General features: G+C 47.5%; 2 protein-coding genes across 8 annotated transcripts in view; one reads left to right on the top strand and one right to left on the bottom strand.

The window, feature by feature from the left end:
• The window catches only part of Znf106 (zinc finger protein 106), a 55561-nt gene extending 52152 nt beyond the window's left edge, over positions 1-3409 (top strand). For all 3 annotated transcript variants that reach the window (XM_052183315.1, XM_052183316.1, XM_052183317.1), the window contains one exon: positions 271-3409. In XM_052183315.1, the coding sequence (XP_052039275.1) occupies positions 271-327 (57 nt within the window). In that variant the 3' untranslated portion in view covers positions 328-3409. The remainder of the gene's footprint in view (positions 1-270) is intronic.
• Positions 3410-4766: 1357 nt separating this feature from the next.
• The window catches only part of Capn3 (calpain 3), a 46118-nt gene continuing 28126 nt past the window's right edge, over positions 4767-22758 (bottom strand). Inside the window, exons 8-24 of one of the 5 annotated variants that reach the window (XM_052183340.1) lie at positions 22562-22647; positions 19754-19831; positions 17966-18126; positions 15324-15493; positions 15043-15054; positions 14227-14435; positions 13337-13373; positions 11035-11052; positions 8702-8815; positions 7647-7724; positions 7293-7350; positions 7144-7208; positions 6666-6734; positions 6499-6577; positions 6184-6300; positions 5507-5565; positions 4767-5202 (exon numbers count right to left, since the gene is read on the bottom strand). In XM_052183340.1, the coding sequence (XP_052039300.1) occupies positions 5176-5202; positions 5507-5565; positions 6184-6300; positions 6499-6577; positions 6666-6734; positions 7144-7208; positions 7293-7350; positions 7647-7724; positions 8702-8815; positions 11035-11052; positions 13337-13373; positions 14227-14435; positions 15043-15054; positions 15324-15493; positions 17966-18126; positions 19754-19831; positions 22562-22647 (1437 nt within the window). In that variant the 3' untranslated portion in view covers positions 4767-5175. The other 4 variants (XM_052183342.1, XM_052183339.1, XM_052183338.1 and 1 more) reach the window with 4 other exon arrangements.

The raw sequence follows: 22758 nt of genomic DNA, 5'->3' as shown, positions 1-22758 counted from the left end.
GGCAAGCCTAGGAACTTTTCATTTTATTACTCAGGAACTTGGGGGTTAATTAAACAAGGTTTTTTTGAAAAAAAAAAAAAGTACAGTTTTTATTAAAGCACATAAGCAGGGTCCTTAGGTTGTGCTCGAGTGCATCTTTATGGATAGTTTCCTCAGGATGCCAGAGCGCCCCACCCTCAATGCAAGATGCGGGGTGGTACTCCTCAGCTCTAACTCTCCTGGCCTACTATCCAATTGTTTCTCACAACCCCTCTCTCTCTTTTTCCCTAGGATGCTATAGGACATATAGAACGCCACGCTGAAGATGACAGCAAAATAGATTCATGAAGTTTTGCCTCCCATGTTGGGAAGTCATTAGTGAAGGGTTCTCCCATGGGCCTTTCAGTGTCCTTCTCCAGGCCCCTGTCTGTCCTCCAGCAGAACTGGGAGGGAAGAAGTGGTTCACAGCCAGACCCACCACTAGCAAAGTGTGAGCAGTCTGAGGATAGGCTACGCACAACTCAGGTCTGCTCTAGAGCCATTTCTAAGGAACCTACTCTTCCGGAACAAATGGCATACAGTGTTTTATATTACTAGACTATAGGTGTTTATTAAAGAAGCAGATTTTAATTAGTTACCCAGTTGGATCCTAATCATACATATATTTTATTGATTCAGTCTGTGATTTCTGCTTTATGTTCTTATGATGGCTTATGAGAAAATTTTCGGGATCAGTTTTAATTCTTCCTTTTGAAATAACTGGGTATTTAAATTTAAAGCATTTTTTTTAAAAATAATTATGTGCAGTGTCTCACTATTGATATAGCTGAACAAAGCTGGCTGTGAGTGTGACGGGAAACACGGAAGTGTCCGAAACGCCTGCTGCCCTGCTTGCTGTATCTTAGAATTCAGACTCTCAGTGTCCATGATGAAAAGAAGTCCCTGAACACAGTACTTCCCAGTAATCCCTCCAGAGTGCTCAGTGTGGCAGCTTCTGCGCGTCTGCACTCCCTGGCTGCTTAGACCGAAGGCAGATAACCTTTATTCCCTTTCTAGCTCTGGCTCTTAGAGCCTCATGAAGTGTTGACACTTTTGGGTTGCTCCGCTGCCAGCCCCCATCTTTCCTACTGTCTTGCTGTGCCTAGAGCAGTGGCACACCGGGCTTCCAGCGGCTCCCAGCCCACCCACGGCATCCTAGGTAGGGGAGCTGGAAGAAGCATCTGGAGTCAGTTGATCGAGCAGCAGGCAGGACTCTAAAGGTGGAGCTAGTGAAGCCAGTGCCTGTCTCCATTTCTTTGCCAGCTGTGGAGTGGAATGTGGCGGTGGCAAAGGGAAAAGCTGCCATTGTGAGTGCCCATCTCAGCAGGTCTTAGCCGATTGCTTTGTTCTGGGATTGTAGCCTCTTTTTTTTTTTTTTTTTTTTTTTTGTCCCTGGCATGATCAAACCTCCCTAGGCTCTACCAGGAATTCTTACTGGACTCAGAAATGTTAAGAACTAATCTAGGAGCCGATTCTAGTTTATGTGTGGCCTATTCTGTGGGAAAATTTTTCCTGACCCCATGGCTTAGATGTGGCGAGAACCATCGTGTGATGCAGAGGAGATACTGACAGCGTAGTTCTGAGGTTAAGAGCCCTTTTCTACTTCTTGCCTCCACTTTCTGCAGCGGAGCCACACTTTGGGGGCTTTGGGAAGTGATTTCTTAGGAGATTTCTTAGGAGAGTTCACTTGAGTTCATTGCTAGCCCTGCATCATTCCCTGGGGTGGTATGTTAAGGAAGCTCAAGTTCCCTGTTCACCAAAGGGAATATGCAAGATGATGCGATGGTGGGTGGACCTTATGCAGCAAGGAAGAAGAACGTAAGGTGTTGACTGAAGTGAGGAAAGTTTGAGGGCATGCAGACTGATAGGAGTATACAGCCTGCTTAGCCCTGTGTGCGTGCCTGGGCACCTGCACTTGGGTTTCCTTGCTTCGCAGGGGTTTTCTTGGAAGCAGTGTGATAAGTTCAAGCACAGGTGGAATTGTTCTTGACATTGGGTCACTGTTCCCCAGGTCTAGTGTGTTCTGAAAATGAAGAACCGAGTGTCTTGGCTCCTTAACAGAAGCTCCTGTAGGAGGCAGAACTGTGCTTGCTTCTGAGGTCATTCATGATCCGCCTCCAGTTCCCCTCAGAAGGGGCAGCTCTGTCTGTGCTGTCTTTTGTTTGATTTTTTTTGTTGAAGGAAGGAAAATAACTAACAACCTGACAAAACCCAAGACATTTCTTATAAGTTACTTAAAGGTTATTTTTAATGTTGATTTTTTTTAAACAATTCTTTATGTTGATTGCAACAGCTCAAAGCAAAGAAAATCTTTTAAAATTTCTTTTGTGTGTATTTTCAGTTCTAATAAAATACCAGGCACTTTCAATTATTTTGAAAGTTTTTACATAGGTTCAAAACATATTTTGGCACACTTTGCTAGTCTGTAAACAGTGCAAATAAAAAAAGGAGCAATATGTCCTGACATGAGCTTGAGACGTCCCTGTTAGCATTTACGCTTGTTGCCATCGTGAAGGAAATGGTTTTCCTGGGAGTTAGCAGTTGAAGGTTTGAACTCATGAACACAGAAGGGTCCAAGGCAACACTTTTATGGGTGAAGTGATTGTTGCCAGCAAAGGTTTTGTTGGGTTTTTTTTTTTTTGGTTTTTGTTTTTTTTTTGGTTTTTGTTTTGATTTTTGTTGTTTTGGTAGATGATCATGGCACAGCTTGAGGACATGGGCATGTGGCTGAGTTGCTGAGTGTAGGTGCACACACTTAAAGAATGACACAGTGTTCTAGGGAAGATAATTTGGTAAGGAGGAAATACATTGTAAAGTGGGGTTTGAACAGTAAGTGGGTTTGCTTATATTCGCATATGCTTACTTAACAAATTTGTTCCTATTGCTTCAAGGAGAGTTCTAGAATTACTATACAGACTGTACTTGCCATTGTCCCACTTGTGGAGGTTTCACCCGGGTCCTGTCATTGAGAGCCTTGGGTTTGAGAGAGTTGGTCTGATAGGAAGGAGGAAGCTGTGGTGGGTCTCTCTGGGTTCCAGATGCAAATGGGTAGGAAACCTTGTGTAAACCAAACCTACCATTTACCTCGACTTCACCTCCAACTCCAAGGACATGGCCTGGACTGGCCCAGACCAGCTCAGACCAGCCCAGGAGTAGCTCAGTGGAGACAGAGAGTGGAGAAGGAAAGGCTGAGGAGGGCGGTAGATGCCCAGAGCTACCTTGAACATTGGTTTTTCAATATGGATTAGAAGAATGTCAGGTGACATTTGACTGCAAAGATATTTCTAAACAGCCTTCTTACATTTTGGTATAAAAGCTGTGAACTTCCTAACTTTGTAAGTGAGATATAAAGCAAATACAAAAAGAAAATAAAGTACTTTTACTAAGTGTTCATTTTGTTATTTGTCTGTATATGCTTTTGGCTTACTCCCAGATGTCTAATAAGAGACTGATTCACAGCAAGTGATTATGATTTGTTCCATGCACTAGCTAGGGTGTGCGTTGCCAGCTGCAGAGGGTTCCATTCTAGAGAGGGTATAAGTGGAAGAGCCCTGAGGGTCTGTGGAGGCCGCAGCTTCCCCCTGCTGTTCCTGGTTGCTGTTGTGGTTTGTCAATTCATGAACAAAGAGACAAGAAATTGGAAATACCCTGTTGATAAAGATTGGACTTCCCCAGGGAACCCAATACCCTTAATCAGCAGGAACTAGTCTAAAGAGGTCTATGCCCCCTTTCCCTTCTAACCCATATCTCCTATCTAATGTTGGTGGATTGGAAGAAGGGTTAAGAGTGAAATAGGGGCTGGAGAGATGGCTTAGTGGCTAAGAGCACTGACTGCTCTTCCAAAGGTCCTGAGTTCAAATCCCAGCAACCACATGGTGGCTCATAACCATCAATAATGAAATCTGATGTCCTCTTCTGGTGTGTCTGAAGACAGTGTACTTACATATAATAAATAAATAAGTCTTTTTTTTTTTTTTTTAAAGAGTGAAATAAAGAGTTGGAAGGGAGGGAGCGGTATAGAAACCCAAAAAATTAGACAAGAAAATATGCCAACACTAACCAGACCCAACCTTTGCAGTACCTGACAGGACCAGGTATGTGCATAGGCTAAAACGGTTTTCTTTGTGATGTGTGCAGGAGTGAAGCCAGAGTGAAGCCAGATAGATTTGGATATTCCATTATGTTTGTGTGATGCTTGTGGAAGTCAGGTTGATGTTACCTTCAACCTCGGTCACTTTCTACCTTCAACACAGGTTTCTGTTGAACCCAGAGCTTGCCAGGTCAGCTCGTCTAGCTAATTGGTTTTGTTTGGTTGGTTTTGGTTTTTGTCAGTAATCTTTCTCTGCCCCCCCCCCCTTGGGCTGGAAGTACAGGTGGGTGATCCTCCAACACTTATGTCAGCTCTGGGGAACCAGACTCAGCAGTTTTACCCCAGAAGCCATTGTTTGAGTCCCTCCACCTGTATCCTTACAGGCTGTCTCTTAACCAGACCTCATCCTTTTGGCTTGACTGACCAGCGGGCCTGCAGAATTCCTCTTGTCATTACCCTCCATTACTGTAGTTAGAGGTATAAGCTACTACATTTGGCTTTTAGGGATTTGCACTGGGGTCCTCATGCATGTGTAGACTAGTATCTACTCAACCCTCTCCCTATCTCCAAACTAGATCTTTGTGGAGGTCATACAGGGACATATGACTGGAAGATAGTCCTCCTGTGGCTGAGAAATGCTAATAAGGACAATGGTGGAGCCAGCCATGTGTGTGCCTTTATTTAGATAGCTTCTTGCAGAATGTAGCCACATTTTATTAGATATCCACGCCATATTGACCCCAGAGTAGACCCACCCTAAAACTGGCAGAACTGAGTGCAGATGGTGACTGGGCTCCTTCGTGAGTGAGAGCCATCTACAGGTGCTGTGAGCCACCCAGTACAAGCTAAGTAGACAATTTCAGAATCTGCAGACCTCCCAGCAAGCCAGGCACTTCAGGTGACATCAGGCTGTGCGCCAGGACTTGGGGCAAAGTGGAGAAGGAACATGACCAGGAGGCCCCTAGGTTTGGTGGAGGTGCACCTACTGGGTCCTTTGTGGTAAATGGCTCTGGCTGTGTTGTGTTGAGATGGAATCCCAGTTGATCTTACAATGAGCTCAGTCTGGTTCAGGCATACATGGTAAGCTGCAGCCACTGGAAGAAGAAACCCTGAGATCAGTACAAAAGCAGGGAAATGCCCATCATCCCTAGGAATTACTTGTGCTGGGAAGGAGAAAGGGAGGAGTCTTAAAGAAGCAGCCTGCTTCTTTTCCCTGGAAAGAGTCTTCCACCACAGTGCAACTTGGGGGTAGGGCAAGGCTCTGTCATAATATACCCACCCCAGGAATCACAATCTTCACCAGGTTCCCTGAGAGTGAGAAGCACACTGGGTGTGGTCTGTCTCAGTTCTTCCAGCTTGGGTTCTATACAGGGGATGTGCTGTGTTTGTTGAGCTTACCTCGAGTACATTCAGTTTGATGATGCCATCGCCATCCTTGTCAAATGCATTAAAAGCTCCTGTGTGAAAGCATAAGGCAAATGCTAGTCACAGACTCTATTCTTTTGTCACTTCCCACTCCTTTTTTAGGGTTTTAGCTTAGTTTGCTTGTGTTTGCTTCTTGAAGAATTTATTATTGTAGGCATGTGGGCCCAGAACATATGTAGAGAGTCAGAGGGGCAACTCTGAGATTGGTTCTCTCCTTCCACCTCATTAAACTCAGACCACCAGACCCACACAGCTGAGCCATTTTGCCAGCCTTTGTTTTATTATTTGTATTTATTATTTATTAACAAGGTCTCTCCAAGTAGCCCAGGTTGGCCTTTATTTGCTAGCCCTCCCAGCTCTCCTAACCTAACTGCTGGGATCCCAAGTGGGCGTCATCTGAGTGCTCAGATCTGGAATTTAGGAAGCCTCTGTGCCTAGTGCTATCCTTCCACACAAATCCATGCAGAACACAACCAGCATCTCTCCCTTGCATCTTTTGTACCCCTTTGCCATCCTTTTCTTGGCCCTCGGAGAGTAACGGCTGATGTGCAGCCTTGTTGGAAGAGTGGGCAACTGTCAGACTAAGCTCTTATTTCTGCCTGTACCATGGGAAAGAACCTGGAGGGGCTTGAGAGGTAGCCCTCACTTACTGAACATCCCTTCCAGCCTGACGAAGCAGCAGATGAAGCTGTCAAAGTCGATGTTCATGTGTTTGTCTGCATAGCGCATGGTGATGATGTCATAGAGTTGGCTGTTGAGATGGAAGCCTTGGAGGGGCAGGGAGAGGAGAGATTGCAGTTCTCAGGCTTGCAGTCTCCTTTCCCTGCCCCTGGGCCAGGCTGGCCTGGGAAATGAACTCTAGCAGGGCCCTAGGAGTCTAGTCTCCCATCCCCTCCTACTTTCCCAGCTCTCAGGTCTGCATGTTGTCGCCCTCTCTCCCCCCAGCACCCCCTGCACCCCAGCACCTGCATCATTGACTGCATTTCGCATCTCATAGCTATTGATGGTACCGGAATGGTCTGTGTCATAGTGCTTGAAGATTTTCTGAAAATACAAAGTTCAAAGACAGCAATCACACACTTGATCCCAAGTTAACCCTGTCCATCACTCCTACATCAGGCTCTCTTCATACCTGCCAGGCCTTGATCTTTTTCCAGAGGTGATGGAACTCTTGAAGATTGAGTCTCCCAGAGCCATCTGTCTGGAGGATAGATGTCAGGACCACAGGCACATAGTAAAATTCCCCTAAACTGGGAGGGGTGTCTAGGGTACTATACAGGGAAAGTAGTTGAACCAGCAGCCTTTACCAGGGCCCTTGATCCTGCCAGGTAGGTTCTATCCTCCCTTCCTAACCAGAGTTTCTGCCAGCTCTATAACTCGCAGAGCCTATCTGCTAGAAAGATTAGATAGCTTGCCAAGCAGGGTTTCCAAGCAGAGTCAGAGGTGATGACCAGCCACACCCACTATCCTTTCCTAACCTCTGCCAGACATCCAGGAGTGTCTGTGTTAGCCCCCTCCCTATGCCTTTCCTTGGGCATGGACACCCTTAACTGTTCCCCTGACCTTATGGGCAGATGTCAGAGAGTTAGGTTTGCTGACTGGAAGGATACATCCATGAGAGCTATCATGCTTCTGCAGGACTCCAGCGTGAACCCTTGTGTCTTCAGGTCTTTGTCTGGGGGGATGGAGAAGGGTGAGGAGCTACTTTCAGACAGCTGGGGCCCCTGCCCATCCCCCACATCTGGCGTGAGTCGCTCACGTTTGTTCACCACTGTGTTAAGGACATTCTTGAGTTCATCTGCACAGATCTCCATATCCTGAGGTAGAGAAGAGAATTATGAAGGGCAGAGCAGCCAGTGGGGCAGAGGCATTGCAAGACAAGACCTGGCTGTCCACATATGTGAGATCCTTTTTCTGCCAAGGGAAGCTGGGGCATTTCTGAGCTAGATCTGTTCGGTTTTTGCACCCTCAGCTGTCCAGACTGCAGTAAGCAGCTCAGCATAGGTTTCTGTGATGCAACACATATTCTCTGGTTTTCCCAAACCAAATGACCTCTGTTAAGCAATGAGTCGCTTGAGGAGGTGAGTCCCTGGGCTAGAAGAGAAATACATACGTCGCCTGCGATCTGCCTGAAGATGTTCCGGAATTGCTGCTGCTCCTCACTCTCCTGGTCCGTGTGGCCAGGCCGTGGCTATGGGAACACAAAGGAAACTGGTTTGTAGGAACCCAGGCATCCATGTCCCAAACAGCTCCATAAGGTGACACTAGCTGGCACAGGGATCGTGTGTTCAGTCTACCTGCAAACCCCGAACAAGGATTCTAGAGGATCCACAGCCCTCTACTTCCTGCCTCAGTCGCCCTGGCACCTCAGGCCAAAGGACAAATTCCCCATGCCAACATGCAGACAGCAGCCATGACTCTCTCCCAGCTCTCTTCAGATAGGACTTTCTCTGCTGTTTTTAGCCCTACTTCTGACCAGGTCCTCCAGCCACTACTGTCTCTGTGGCTAAGTCCTCAAAGGACCCCTCCCCACCTGACAGGTTCTCCTGGATGGAGGGTGTGGCCCTGGAGTTCTGCAGTACTGCAAGGCTGCTGTCAGACCCCACTTTGTGCTACCATCCTTTGCTGTTTTTGTTTTTGTTTTTGTTTTTGTTTTTTTGAGACAGGGTTTCTCTGTGTAGCCCTGGCTGTCCTGGTACTCTGTAGACCAGGCTAGCCTCGAACTCAGAAATCCACCTGCCTCTGCCTCCCAAATGCTGGAATCAAAGGCGTGCACCAACACCGCCTGGCCTGCTATCATCCTTTTATCTTCTCCAACAACTGAATAAACACAGCTCAGCCTCAGTTCTCTCCAGCTGGCTTGTCTCAGCCTTTGTCTCCCTGTTCTCCATTGTCCTGGCTGCGGAAGCTTCAGTGGGGCTGTGCTTGGCCTATCCTAAGACTCCTTCCCATCCTGGGATTGGTTTGGTGTGGCAGTGACCTTAAGACATTTACCCAAGAAATACCCACAAAGTTCAGAGGAACTTGCTGGGAGGAAAAGTCAGTGGGACAATTCCAAACCCCTCAGTGTTGAAGAGACCCTCCCACCATAACCCCTATGGACTCCAAGAACATAGCAGAACCCCCACTGCGAGCTAAACTCCCCATCCATGCAGCATGCTCAGAAACCTGTGGGGTTTCCCCTTGTTTATCTGGCCCTGTTTTGTCTTTGCTTTCCTCTGCCTCCTGGTCCACACCCAGTTCCTTGTTGGTGTTTGCTCTGTCTGAAACGAAGATGATGGGCTAGGGAGGGCAGGGAAACAGGGCAGGCAGGAAGGAAGCAAGTATTACAGACTGACAGACACAAGAAGCAGCAGACTACCCCTAAAGTAGCTTTGTCCAATAAGGAGGAAATGGTCACTCAGGAGCCTGAGTCTCAAGTCCCATTTCTGCACTGACGAGCATCGTGGCTAGGGGAGAGATGCCAAATCTTTCTGGACCTTAGAGAGTGCTCTCTTTCTGTCTGTCTCTGTCTGTCTGTCTGTCTGTCTGTCTCTCTCTCTCTCTCTCTCTCTCTCTCTCTCGTGTGTGTGTGTGTGTGTGTGTGTGTATGTATTTTGTTTTATTTGGGGCTGAATCTAGCTCAGGCTAACCTGAGTATACCACCATGTGTGGCTTGAACCTCAGTTCTTTCTCAGTTTTATTCCTATTTTTAAAAACATCTAGCGTGCTGTATAAGCTAGAAGATTCACTATTTTATCCCACCCGCCCATTTCTCCTCATGTGTTCCTAAGTAACACGTGCAAAAGTGCTAAGAATGCTGAGTGCATATGACATGAGCGGTGATTGTCAAATATTTTTGTGGATTTATTTTTCAAATGGAAAAACACTGAAATCTCCCAGAAATTAAGTGTCCAACCCATTAAAAATGAGGCTTTCAGGCCGGTCGGTCATGGTGGCACACAACTGTAACCCTAGCTGAGGGAATGATCACAAGTTTAAGGCCGTCCTAGTAAGGAACAGAGCTCCAGCCCCTCAGTACCCAAGGAACCCCTCATAATCTGCTGTTTGTGGCATGTCTGGCTGGCCCCTCTCCCCTCATGTAAGAAATATCTTCACTGGCCGCTCATGCTCATCTGCTACTGCCCTAGTAAAACCTGACTTTCTCTGCTGATAGGGCCTCTTCAGGAACCAGATGAGTTAGTGAAGGTAAAACTGTACTTACCAGCCGGGCGTGGTGGCGTACCCCTATAATCCCAGCACTTGGGAGGCAGAGGCAGGCAGATTTCTGAGTTCAAGGCCAGCCTGGTCTACAGAGTGAGTTACAGAACAGCCAAGACTACACAGAGAAACCCTGTCTCAAAAAACCAAAAAAAAAAAAAAAAAAAAAAAAAAAAAAACCAAAAAAAAAAAAAAAAAAAACCAAAAAACTGTACTTACTGTGCAAACCCCAAAGGCATGGCAGTAGCAGGGGGGCTACCTGAAAGTCATGTTCATGCAAGTGCAGAGGCCACAGAAGAGCTAGAGAGTAGCCACCATGCCCTGCCTGTGCTGTGTGGTGGGAAGCAGTGGGGCTTGGGGCCAGAGTGCAGACAATCCCGACCAGGGAGGCCCCACTCCCTTTCCATGCAGGTCACCCAGGGGGACACCAGGGAAAGCAACTCTGCCAGGTTTAGCTCCAGGAGGCTCCTTAGATGGAAGCTTGCTCTTCTACATAACAGCTCTTGCCAAAGCCAATGAAGCATTTGGGGATCTCAGAACAAGGAAAGGTGATGGCCTGGGCAGACCAGTGGGCAGGGCATAGCCATGGAGCATCTCTGCCAGCCATGCATTTATAGACTCACATGCATGTCTTGACAACACAAGCCTTGAAGCATAAGGAGCACTGGCAAGGCAAGGCTAGAGACTGGTCTTGACATATGTACAGACATATGTACTGTGGTTCCGCAAATCATGTCGCTTCTCTGGATATGAACTCTCACTTTTACAAAGCACAAACAGTGCCTACTTTATAGATTCTATTATAAAGATGGATAGGGGCTCGCTATAAGCATTCCATATAGTATATATTCCTTCTGGTCTGGACCAGCACCCATGCCAGGAGAACCCCTGTGATAGATTCCCCAGGACCACCATAAACACCCACACTAAACCTCGTCTGATGGCTGTACTATTTCAGAGCACAGACTCTGGGGAACCCCCCTGGCTCCAGTGCTGGCTAAGTGTGGTCTCAGGGAGACTAGTTTGTCTATACCTTTTCTCCCTCTAAAGACAGGACTGATAATGGAACCTCGGTCCTAGGATTACTGTGAGGTTGAGGTGAAGCATCTGCAAGAGCGCCCAACTCAGCAGAGGCTCCAAGGAGAGGAGGAAGAAGTGAGTCTTACACATGCCACAGTATACACATACATGCCACATGTTATACACATGTATACACACATGCATATACACATGCCACGTTATACATGTGTACATACACATGTATGATGTACACACGTAAGCACAGTGCCTGACCCACTCACCTTGTTTTTTTTCTTTTTCTGCATAGAAAGGGGGACAGTAAATGAGGAATGCGTGAAAATCAAGTTTCTAGGGTGGCCAGTGGCTCAAGGCTCTAGGGTCCAGATACTGTAATCAATTGGAGCTCAGTGGGTAAAAGCACATGCCACCAAGGCTGACAACCCAAATATGACCCCTGGGAACCACAAAGCAAATGAAAAGGACTGCCACAAGTTGTCCTCTGACTTCCACATGTATACTTGGGATATGCACATACATGAATGAGTGAATAAATTAATAAAATACAATTGTTTAAAGAGCACAGAGGGCAAAGGAGGAAGAGCATTCCCCGCCCCCATGCCCCAAGAGTGACAGCTGCTAGGCTTTGTTCTGTTAATCCGCTGCTGGGGAGGGAAAGGACCTTGACAGTCCTTAAAAAGAAAATTGGTCGCCAAAATATGACTTATTCAAACCTGTGTGAAAGTGAGGATTCTTCTTTAAAAGAAGGTTTTGTTTTAATATTTATATAACAGGAGATTCATATGTGTTTCCACATTTGGGGCTTCTTTTGTAAAATCGGAAGGTTTGGCAATTACACTGGGCCTGCAATGTCTGTGGCAAGTCTGCTGAGTTACTACCCAGTGTCTTTTTTTTTTTTCCCCCGAGACAGGGTTTCTCTGCATAGCCCTGGCTGTCCTGGAACTCACTCTGTAAACCAGGCTGGCCTCGAACTCAGAAATCTGCCTGCCTCTGCCTCCCAGAGTGCTGGGATTACAGGCATGCGCCACCACCACCCGGCTTTTTTTGTTTTTTTTGTTTTTTTTTTTGTTGTTTTTTTTTTTTGTTGTTGTTGTTTTTTACTACCCAGTGTCTTAAAGAAAGAAAGAAAGAAAGAGAGAGAGAGAGAGAGAGAGAGAGAGAGAGAAGGGGGGAGGGAGGGAGGAAGGGAGGGAGGAAGGAAGGAAGGAAGGAAGGAAGGAAGGAAGGAAGGAAGGAAGGAAGGAAGGAAGGAAGGAAGACAACCAAAAAAACAGGGTTTCTCTGTGTAGCCCTAGCTGTCCTGGAACTCTCTCCGTAGGCCTTGAAATCACAGAGACCCATGTGTGCCACCACACCCAGCCCACCAAGTGTTATTTGAAAGCTGTTGACAAACATAGTTATGTAGGACACTAGACCCTCTCCTTTGACTGCTGTACTTATGACGTGCCGGTCCCCTCTTTAAGCAGTGCTAGAGCTGGATCCAGAGCCTATGGATGCCTGGCAAGCACTCTGCAATCAACCATGATCCCAGTCCATGGAATCTTTGTGTGAGCAACAGTGAGCAGCTCCTGATACAAACGCTACGCTGTTCCAGCATCCAAAGGATGAGGGAGAGAAAGATGCACCCAACCCTAAAATAAGGTGTGAAGTGGTTAGGAAGCTGACTAGCTCCGGAACTAGCACGGAGTCAGCATTATGATCACGAGAGTCACTACCTGAAAGGCACACAGTGGAGCATTTGTCCTGGGTCTAGTCACTCTGAGAACAGGCCAAAGATCCAAGGCAGACCTTAGTCTCCTCAATTCTCAGATACACTCTACCTTCTCTCCTGAAACACACGCGCGCGCGCACACACACACACACACACACACACACACACACACACACACGTACTTGGTGCTTCTGCAACCCTAAGGTAGGAGAATCTAAACTTCTTGGCTGCCCTACCTGCAACTTCCTGCCTCTAGGAGTGCAAGGAAGCCATTTAACCCTACTGAGTTACCACCTTCTCAAGTGAAAGGCTGGGATGACAACCTCATGCACTTCTCTGAATGCTTGAAATGATGTAAGCCACATTTGTGAGGCATATCTAGGAGTGCACGTGCTACACCAGACATTTCACATGTGTGAGCTTACAGATCTAACCCCCACCAGCATGGCCAGGGCATTATTATTATCCCCATTTTGCAGAGTAGAAAGCTGAGTCAGAGGGGTCCTGTAAACTTGACCAGGTCACCAAGGTGGAAGGTGAATGACCCAGGTTCTGACCCTGGGTCCTGAACCTGAACCTAGTATATTTCCTTTTCTCTGTGTGAGAACTCCAGACGCAGTCCAACCTCTTAATTCACTGTTAGCCTCCATTGTCATGGCTTCCTAAATCTGGCTGCCTCCCTCTAATTGATAAAATACTTCCTCCTCTTCCACACTCTCGGTTTCTGACTGGCAAAATGGTTCTACAATGGAAGCATCATTCCTTCTGCCCTGCACGTTGGACTGCCCCCTGCCTGGGCTGGAATGTGACCTCCCCATGTCTTCTCATATTTCAGAGCCTAATTAACCACTCACCACTGGCCGATCCACAGAGATTGTATTTTCAGCTTCCCTGTGAAAAACACAAACACAGGGTATCTCAATATCCCCCGGAACAAACAGGAATCACCTCCAAGATTTTGTCCAGGTCACATGGCTTTTTGTGGTCATTTGAGATTAGATCTAAAAGAGCCCAGGACTAAACACTCACCCCAGGAGCCAGCCTTGTGTAGACCCCGTTCCCAGAAAAGCCCAAGCACACAGCTACTTGGTGGTGTTGCCCAGAGCCCCCTCAAAGCATGGCCCGGCTACCTAGCAACAGGTCTAGCACCTCTTCCAGGGACAGAACTCAAGAGAGGCAGGGTGTGTCAGTACATCTGCAGAGATGAGGCCTGTCTGGCTTCCCATGAATTCCAACTACCCTCACTCACTTATCACTTTTATAAAGCTAATGTTTCTATCCTAGAGCGTTAAGTTCCATGAAAGCATCAGCCCCTTCTGTTTCCGTGATCGTGTTTACTTCACAATCCCCAGATCACTGGGGTAGAATGGGTGCTCAAAACATATCTGCAGGATGAATGGAGTGAATAAATATTTGTGGGCTGCTCTGCTGCCACAGGGCTATAATTGCAACTCCTCTGGAGGCTGGGGTAGGAGGATCAAAGGTTCAAGGCCAATCTGAGTGAGTTCAAGGCCAGCGTGGGAAACTTAGTTAAGCCTGTGAGGCCCCAGAATTACACTCCAGTGCTGTAAAAAGCAATCAAAAGATGGAGGGAACCCGAGCAATGGCCCCAGAGTACAATGACAAAGACAGTGGGTGTGGCCCAAGAGCCCTGAAGGAAATTGGTCCAGCTGTCTCCTGACTATAGGATGGGCCCCCTGAGTGACCTCTTAGGGACGGGTGGGAAAGCCAGGCTGGTACTCACTCAGATAGATTCCTCTTTTCAGAGAAGACCCGGAGGATGAATTCCCCCTCCTGATGGGGCTCGTAGGTGGAAGGAACGATGACGTACTCGCTGGGTGGCAGGCGGAAGCGCTGGGACACTTCCCGCATGTTGATGTAGGTTTTGCTTCTGGCCTTGGAGGCATTGTACAAGAAGAAGTCCTTCTGCAGGTGTTGTTTATTCCCATGCATCTGGGGACAGGAACCCAAGAGAACTGAGCCCATTGGGAGGGTGGCATTAACCTGCTCAGTGTCCCCTCCAAGAGCCCTAACTCTTTAGTCATTTGTTTCACAGTCCTTACCTACCTACTTCCAGTTCCTAAAGCCTCAAATTGCTGAACATCACGGAAGTTCCATAGCTCACTTCCTCTTCCTTTGTTTTTGGAGGTGGGAGCGGAAGGGTGGGCGGGATTCAGAAATAAAGGTCAGGTTTATGTTTTCCCTTGACAGGGCCACTCACCAGAACTGATGATCCTCAATTCCAAATCCCTCAAGCTCACAAGTGCCCAAAAGATGGGGAAGGACTCTGACTGGGCTCTGAAGAAGGCGATTCTCCTGTTCTAGGAGGCAGCCTCCTTCAAATGCATCTCTGTGAGTGCATACTTGTATGAATATGAAAGAGTAAGTGTGTGAAGGTTTGTGTGTCTGATGGGCAGGTGTCCGGGTGGGAGGGAGAAAGCGTACATGGCATGGTACCCGCCTATCAGCCTCGCTCACCAGCCCTACCAGGAAGCTTCTCAGGGAGCCACAGACAGACTCAGGACCCCCAAGGAATGCTGCACACCACGGCTGGCTATACCTCTTTGGGAACCTGGAAGCAAAATAGAAAAAGAACACCTCTGATGTAAATGAGGGTACAGAGTCCGCCGAAAGGAATGCCAGCCACTTGAGATAAACTATAGGCTCTAATGCCTGTCACCACCCGGCCAGCTCCTGTCCTGCCCACTGTACCTGTGGCATTTAGACTGGTTACAGACATTTGTGGGTCTGAAAGCAGGAACCCTTGTGGTTCCTGGGGACAAGGAAAGCTAGTTCTCCCTGCTGGAAAAGTGTGTTTCCTGTGCTGTAGCCGGGGTCTACCTCGTAGATGGCGAAGCCGATGGTGAAGAGGTTGGCCCCCAGCTTCCGGTCCTTGCGCCGATTCTTCTGCATCAGAGCTACGAGGAAGCTGCAGATCACCTCAGAGTCGTCAGGGTCATCATCCTCCTCCAGAAGCTTGAGACGGTACTGCGGGTTGGTCCAGAAAGTGTCTGTGTCCCGAGAAAGGAAATGCACATTCAGATACGCCTCTTGGAGAAAGGGCAGGAAGAAAAGTGAGACCACCGATCTTCTCTGCTCCCTATGAGGGGTAACTTTAAGATTTGTATTTATGTGTGTATGGGTGTCTTGCCTAGGTCTGTGTACCACATGCGTGTCTGGTGCCCGTGGAGGTCAGAAGAGGGCCACCATGTGGTTGCTGGCAACCCAGCTGAGGTCCTGAGAGAGCAGTAAGAGCCCTACACTGAGCCATCTCTCCAGTTGCCATTAAATAAAAAAACAAAAACAAAAAAACCAATAACCTCCCCAACTCCTCCCCAAAAAAGAAATCAGGCCGAGCAATCCATGAGAAGCAAGCCAGTAAACAGCAGCCCTCCATGGCCTCCGCATCAGCTCCTGCCTCCAGGTTCCTGCCCTGCTTGAGTTCCTGAATTCTTCTGATGATGAACAGTGATGTGAAAGGCCAAATAAACCCTTTCCTCTCCAAGTTGCTTTGGTCATGGTGTTTCACCACAGCAATAGAAACCCAAACTAAACCAACGCTTCTACAGATGGCATTGCACAGTCTGGAGGTGCAGGCTGTCCTGCCTCCTCCTTTCTGAACGTTCATTGTCTTTGACACCTGACGGCTCTAAGTTTTACCTTTTCAGCCTACTCCTCAGTTGTCGTTGGTCTCTAGGATCTGGCTTTATGTATCTCCTCTGGTTCATGTATACTGTTTCCCTATCTGAACCTCTCCACTGTGTGTTTGTGTGTGTGTGTGTGTGTGTGTGTGAGAGAGAGAGAGAGAGAGAGAGAGAGAGAGAGAGAGAGAGAGAGAGAAAGAGTTCTTTTTTCTTTTCCTTTCTTTATTTTTCTTTTCTTTCCTTTCCCCACAGAGACAAGAGTTTCTCAGTGTAGCCCTGGCTGTCCTGAAACTCTCTCTCTCTCTCTCTCTTTCTCTCTCTCTCTCTCTCTCTCTTAGTATAGAATAGAGATTATTCAGTACATGGGGAGGGAAGTTAAGAGGGTAGTAGAGGCAGAGGAAGGCAGAGAGGAGAGAAGTAGAGGCCGGCCATGACCACATGGAGAGAGGGGGAGGGGAGGGGAAAGGGAAGAGCCCAAGAGGGGGCAAGAAGGAGGCTAAGAGAGTAAGAGGCAAGAGAAGCAAGAGCCTGAGACTCTCTCTGAAGATCAGGCTGGCTTCAAACAGAAATCTGCCTGCCTCTGCCTTCCAGGTGCTGGGATTAAGGGACTACACCACCACAGCCTGGTCCTGGTGTGACTTCTACTTTCTAATTGACCCCTACATTTACATGACACCTGAGCTCTGTGTCTACGCTCAGTTTCCTGTCTGGATCCCCACTTTCTACCACCCCTTTCTTCTCATTTATTTACTCAGTTTTGCATTTTAAAATGCCTAGTTTTGTGTGTATATGGTGTGTGTGTTTTGTGTGTGAGAGTGGGTGCATGCATGGCAATAGCATGCACACGGAGGTCAAAGGGCACTGTTGAGCATCAGTACTCTCCTTCCATCTTGTTTGGGAGTCTCTGTTGTCTGCTGGTGTGTATGCTGGGCTAACTGGCCTTAGAGCTTCTGGGATCACTGGGATTATGGACACACAACTTAGTGCGACTGACTTTTGTGGGGGGTTTGGGGATCCAAACTCAGTTTATCAGGAAAGATTTTTTATAGGCTGAACTATCTCTCTGTCATCTTCATTGAGGTTTTGTCATATAACTAAGTCTACTTTAAAGTGTAGATGACTTCAGTTCTCTATTACAAATCTTTACCATGGTAGTCAATATGTACCTCAAACTTTTCATGTCATAAACTAAACTCCTCCTTCTTCTTCTTCTTTTTTTTTCCCCCCGAGACAGGGTTTCTCTGTGTAGCCCTGGCTGTCCTGGAACTCACTCTGTAGACCAGGCTGGCTTCAAACTCAGAAATCTGCCTGCCTCTGCCTCCCAAGTGCTGGGATTATAGGCATGCACCACCATGCCCGGCTTGCTAAACTCCTCTTATTGTAACTCCACAACCAGTTACATAAAAACAATACACCAACGTTTGTTCTATGTAATTTATATTGCAACATTGACTCATCTGCCCAGGTCATTGTATCATTCGTTATTCCTTCCCTAAATCTGAATTCTCCCCTTCATCTCTGAGGCCACTGACTTGGACATGCATCCAGCATCTCTGCCATGGACTAATATAGTAGCTGTCAGGTCCCCAAATACACCTTCAACAGGATTGACATGGTGTTCTGACAGTTCCCTGCTTCAATATTTGCTGCCAGCAAAGGTAGCAGAGAGTTGCAAAAGCTCCCTATTGGGGTTCCTCAGGATGTGTCCTTCCTTAAATGAGGAGGCTTTAATAAGACAGTGCATCCCTCAAGATGAGGACAGGCTCAATAAATGATAGCTGACAGTACTCTGCCTGGATGACTTCTGCCTAGACCTTCTCCCGTCCGAGGCGCTCCCACCTGGGAAGTTCCGGCAGCCTCCAGCAGAACAGCCCCTCACCCAGCGGCCCTCATTTACAGACACCGTCCAGGTCTGAAGCTTATCGGATTCCAGGGCATCAGCCGTTAGGTTGCAGATCTCCAGCTTTGTGAAATGGTAGACAAAGTCATCGTATGACATCCTGAGAGGTTGAAAGAGGAGACACTCACACAGGCTGAGGAAGGGAAGATTCAGGGGCTAATACAGCACAATAAAGTCCCCCAGAAGACCCCAATGGCACTTTGCTTGCTTTTGAGAGACAAGATTTCATCTGGTAGTCTTGGTTGACCTTGATCTTTGACCCTCCTGCCTATGTCTCCCAAATGATAGATTCCACTTCTGACGTATCTACCCCAAACTGTCACCATGTCTTATGGTCATGACTCCTCATTTGTCTTTGAAAAGAGAGAGCTGGAAATCAATTCTTCAAAATGTTACTGTATGTTTCATCATTGCTAGGCACATTTTAGGCATGGGGGAAGAGATGTCACTTGAGAAAAGATAGTTTTAAGGTTAATGACATCATAGATAAATGCATCTGGGTCCTGAGGGAACCAGAGGCATCATAGGAGGCACTGTTGTCAGCTAAGACCCAGAATGCCACACCAACTCCAGTGTCGTCTGTGTGACATGACAGTACGTCATTAAGGCAGACGGAGAAAAATGCCCCTCGGGGCTAGGCTCCCTGGAGGTCCCTGGCAGTGTGCCCACCTCTGGCCTAAGAAAGGGCCTTGATGTTCTCTAAGGATATTGTGCTTCCTGAGTTATGGGTTTTGCACTGTGTCTTTCTTCTTCTTTATACTTTCTTAATTCTTTATACAGCACGATCCCAGCCTACAAGCTGGTTAATTGATAAAGGAGAACTTGGTATTCCGGTGGAAGGAAAAAGAGGATGTGGCGATTACACCTACTGCTTCCAGTCCTAAATTCAATGAACTCATGTTGAACCTTAGTGAAAGAAAGCCTTGGAATGCTTTTTAACAGGGTCTGTCTTTATTACTAGCCTTAGTAAAGGTAATGATGAATAGTTTGTAGCAGGAAGAAAAACAATATGAAAAAGTATAGGACTACTGATGAGCCACTGCTTTATACAGGTATGATAAGAAGGTAATAGATGGATAAAAACATTGAAGGTTAGAAGGTCCTATAATTTTCCTGAGATTATGGACATAGATTAGCTTGAGCCAGACCACCATGGTGTTTGCTGTCCAAGGCAGTAGAGAAGGCTCTTGTATATGTGTTCATGTTTAAAGCATTTTGACTTTTGATGACTTTTGTTTGAGTGTTTCTGGAGGTGTGCCAACCTCGATCTGTTCCTCAATGTATTATAAATATGCCTGACTAAAAAGTAAAGTTGCAGCAGATTCAAACCACTTTCTGGTGTGTATGTCTGTCATCTCGCCGTACCTGTGTCTTCCTGAATACCAAAGCCCTGATTTTCCCTCAATCGTGACTCCCCCAGCTGGGTCAGTCCGTGGCACCAGAAGACTGGCGTGACCAGACTAAGGCTGGCTCTGGATATCAGGCAAGAAAAGCCCCTTGGTTCAGAAGAAAGCCACGTCAGGGCCAGTGGGCAAGGGCAGCTGCTGGAGCAAGAGCTGGGTCTGACTCAGTCACTGCCATGACCTGGTACTCTCTTTCCAGAACCTCACCTTTGCTGGGCCTTGAGCCCTCATGGGAAAACAGGGCCCAGAGGTGCCAAAGATGGAACCTGGTAGCTTCTGATTGGGAACTGAGATCTCACCTCCCTGCCTGGGTCATGAACTTACCAGAACTCTCCATCCTCTGTAACTTGGTGCTGTAGACGGGCCTTCTCATCTTTGTCCACAAAGCTCCAGTCCTTCCAACTGGTAGAGAAATGGAAGGATTAAGAAAGGAGGAGAAAGCCGGGCGGTGGTGGCGCACGCCTGTAATCCCAGCACTCTGGGAGGCAGAGGCAGGTGGATTTTTGAGTTTGAGGCCAGCCTGGTCTACAGAGTGAGTTCCAGGACAGCCAGAGCTACACAGAGAAACTCTGTCTCGAAAAAACCAAATCCAAAAAATCAAAAAAAAAAAAAAGAAAGAAAGAAAGAAGAAAGAAAAGAAAAGAAAAAGAAAGAAAGAAAGAAAAACCAAAGAAAGGAGGGGAAAAGCATGTAATAAGGACACATGCTCTACTATATTCATAGCAGCCCTATTTATAATAGCCAGAAACTGGAAAGAACCCAGATGTCCCTCAACAGAGGAATGGATACAGAAAATGTGGTATATTTACACTATGAAATATTACTTAGCTATTAAAAACAATGAATTCATGAAATTCTTAGGCAAGTGGGTGGAACTGGAGAATGTCATCCTGAGTGAGGTGACCCAATCACAAAAGAACACACATGGTATGTACTCACTGATAAGTGGATGTTAGTCCAGAAGCTTGGAATACCCAGGAAACAATTCACATATCAAATGATGCCCAAGAAGAAGGAAGGAAAGGCCCCTGGTCCTGGAAAGGCTCAGTGCAAAAGTGTAGGGGAATACCAGGACAGGGAAGTGGGAAGGGGTGGATTGGGGAAATGGGGGGGTAGGGCTTATGGGACTTTCGGGGAGGGGGAGATCCTGGAGAGGGGAACTCTTTTGAAATGTAAATAAAGAATATGTCGAATGAAAAATAAAGGAGGAGAAAGAAGGAGAGGTCTGATGTGGGCTGGGACAGAGGATCAGAGAAATACAAAGCTGGAGAAGCCCATAGCCAAACCACATCCAGTATGAGCCATCAAAACGCAGCTACTGCCTGCTACTGTCAGTGGGAGGCCTGTAGGCTATTCCCACCATCTTCAGTACTAAGGCCAAACCCCTCTAGTAGGTTCACAGGGCTTGACTGTCTCTGGCTGAATCTTCTAGCCTTCTCATGAAGAGCTTGAATCTGCAAATAGGCAAACTGGGATTCTCCTTTGGTAACAGACAGCTGTATATCCTTAGACATGTCACTTGACCTGTCAGCTTCGACTTCCTCAGCTGCAGAAGGGAAATGACTGCATCATCTATCTAGGAGCTATGATGAATTCATGCAATAACTCGTTGAAACTGTTAGCTTGCTGCCGGCCAAGTTGCTAAAAAAAGATCATGTAACAGGAAAACAGCCTGGCACTGTTTCTAAGACTGGCTGCTTCTTACTCTTTCTCCTCTCCAAAGCAAGCAAGGAAGCACATTCATGTCTCAGGCTGGATTAGAATTAAGCTAAATGGGGTTCCAGTGTGCTGAGAGTTGGGATGGAGACTGCTAAGAGACACGCCCCACCCCACCCAGCAGCCCCTAAGAGGAAGGAGTTATCAGGAAGTGTGCCCAGGCAGTGAGTTAGTCAGGGAACACAGCAGGGTCCTTGTGGGTGACTTGGACCCGGGGAAGAGAGAAGGATGAGAAACTGTGGGCCTCCCACAGCACAGAGTGCTGTTCACACAGCAATAGCTGAGGTAACTTCCCATCCCACCCAAAGTCTGATCCCGCCACAGAATCTTAACCCACAGGAACAAGTCTGTGTTTCTGCATTCCTCTCTACATCCCCAGTAGCATATGGTCAGCTGCAGGAAAGGATCGGTCACTTGGATGAGTGACAAGGGAGAGGGATACGTAAGAATGCAGGAGGTGGCAAGCTCACAGTCAGCATCTGTGTGCCAGCTGAGAGGTGAATTATTCACAGACTACCTCAGTGCTTAGCCCTGTGCCTCCTGGTTCGTAGGTGATGAATAAACACTTGCTAAGTGAATGAATGTGTGACCGAAAAGAACCAGGAGTGGCCATATATTGCTCTAGTGCGTACAGAAGTTTCTAGGAACAGATCTGTGCGAGGCCTGGGCGTGGGCCTTCCCACTGTCGAGTTTTAGTGTTCAAGTCCAAGGGGCTGCCTGTCACTTAGCAGGGACACTTGGCCTCAGTGACCGAGGGAACTCTAGAGGGGCTTGTAAAGTTCTGGAACCTTTATGATAATTTCTCCATGGTGGTTGTCTTGTTCCCAGTCTGTTCTTTTCAGAAATAAGCAGTAAAATTTCCTCACAGGTCTTGACGGATTTTGTGTTGGGGCAGCGAAGGAGAGGCTCTTTCCGTCTCAGTTAAGAGCTTTCCCCAGCTGTCACCTTTACCCCTCAGAAGGGCCACCTGGACACTGTAGGTACTGCTTCCATTTCGTAGAGGACACTAAGAAGGGAATTGCCTGTTTAGTCCAGAACCCTGATGGAGACCTCTAGAACCATTTTCCTCAAGCCTATAAGTACCCTCATGCTTACCGAGTCCCTGGCTCCCCTGTGTTCACTTCCTGCCCTTTTGGGGAGCCCACACCACTGTCCTTCTCTGCAGGTCACTTTTTTTTTTTGGATTTTTTTTTTCAAGACAGGGTTTCTCTGTGTAGCCCTGGCTGTCCTGGAACTCACTCTGTAGACCAGGCTGGCCTCGAACTCAGAAATCCGCCTGCCTCTGCCTCCCAAGTGCTGGGATTACAAGCGTGCGCCACCACTGCCCGGCTACAGGCCATTGATTTGGAGGTGATATTCCACCAGTACCACAATACCCTCATGGTTCAGCACCCAACCCAGTGTGGTCCGCCTCACCCGTCACTCCACGAGCCATTCCACTCCACCTGGCCCCAGGGGTTCCGCAGCCGCACAAGCTTCACCTTCTCGCCTTTGAACAGAGCCTGGGGCAAAGAGACACAGCTCTGAAGCTCGAGCAAGTTTGGAAAGATGGGGCATCTGACTCGTCCGAGGGCTGGGTAGAAGCTGAGAGAATCCAGTATGAAGGCTGGCTG

Source organism: Apodemus sylvaticus, chromosome 5 (genome assembly GCF_947179515.1).
Source record: "Apodemus sylvaticus chromosome 5, mApoSyl1.1, whole genome shotgun sequence".
NCBI classification, from domain to species: domain Eukaryota; kingdom Metazoa; phylum Chordata; class Mammalia; order Rodentia; family Muridae; genus Apodemus; species Apodemus sylvaticus.
Note: the sequence above shows the minus strand (reverse complement) of the source record. Positions and strands in the feature narration are given on the sequence as shown.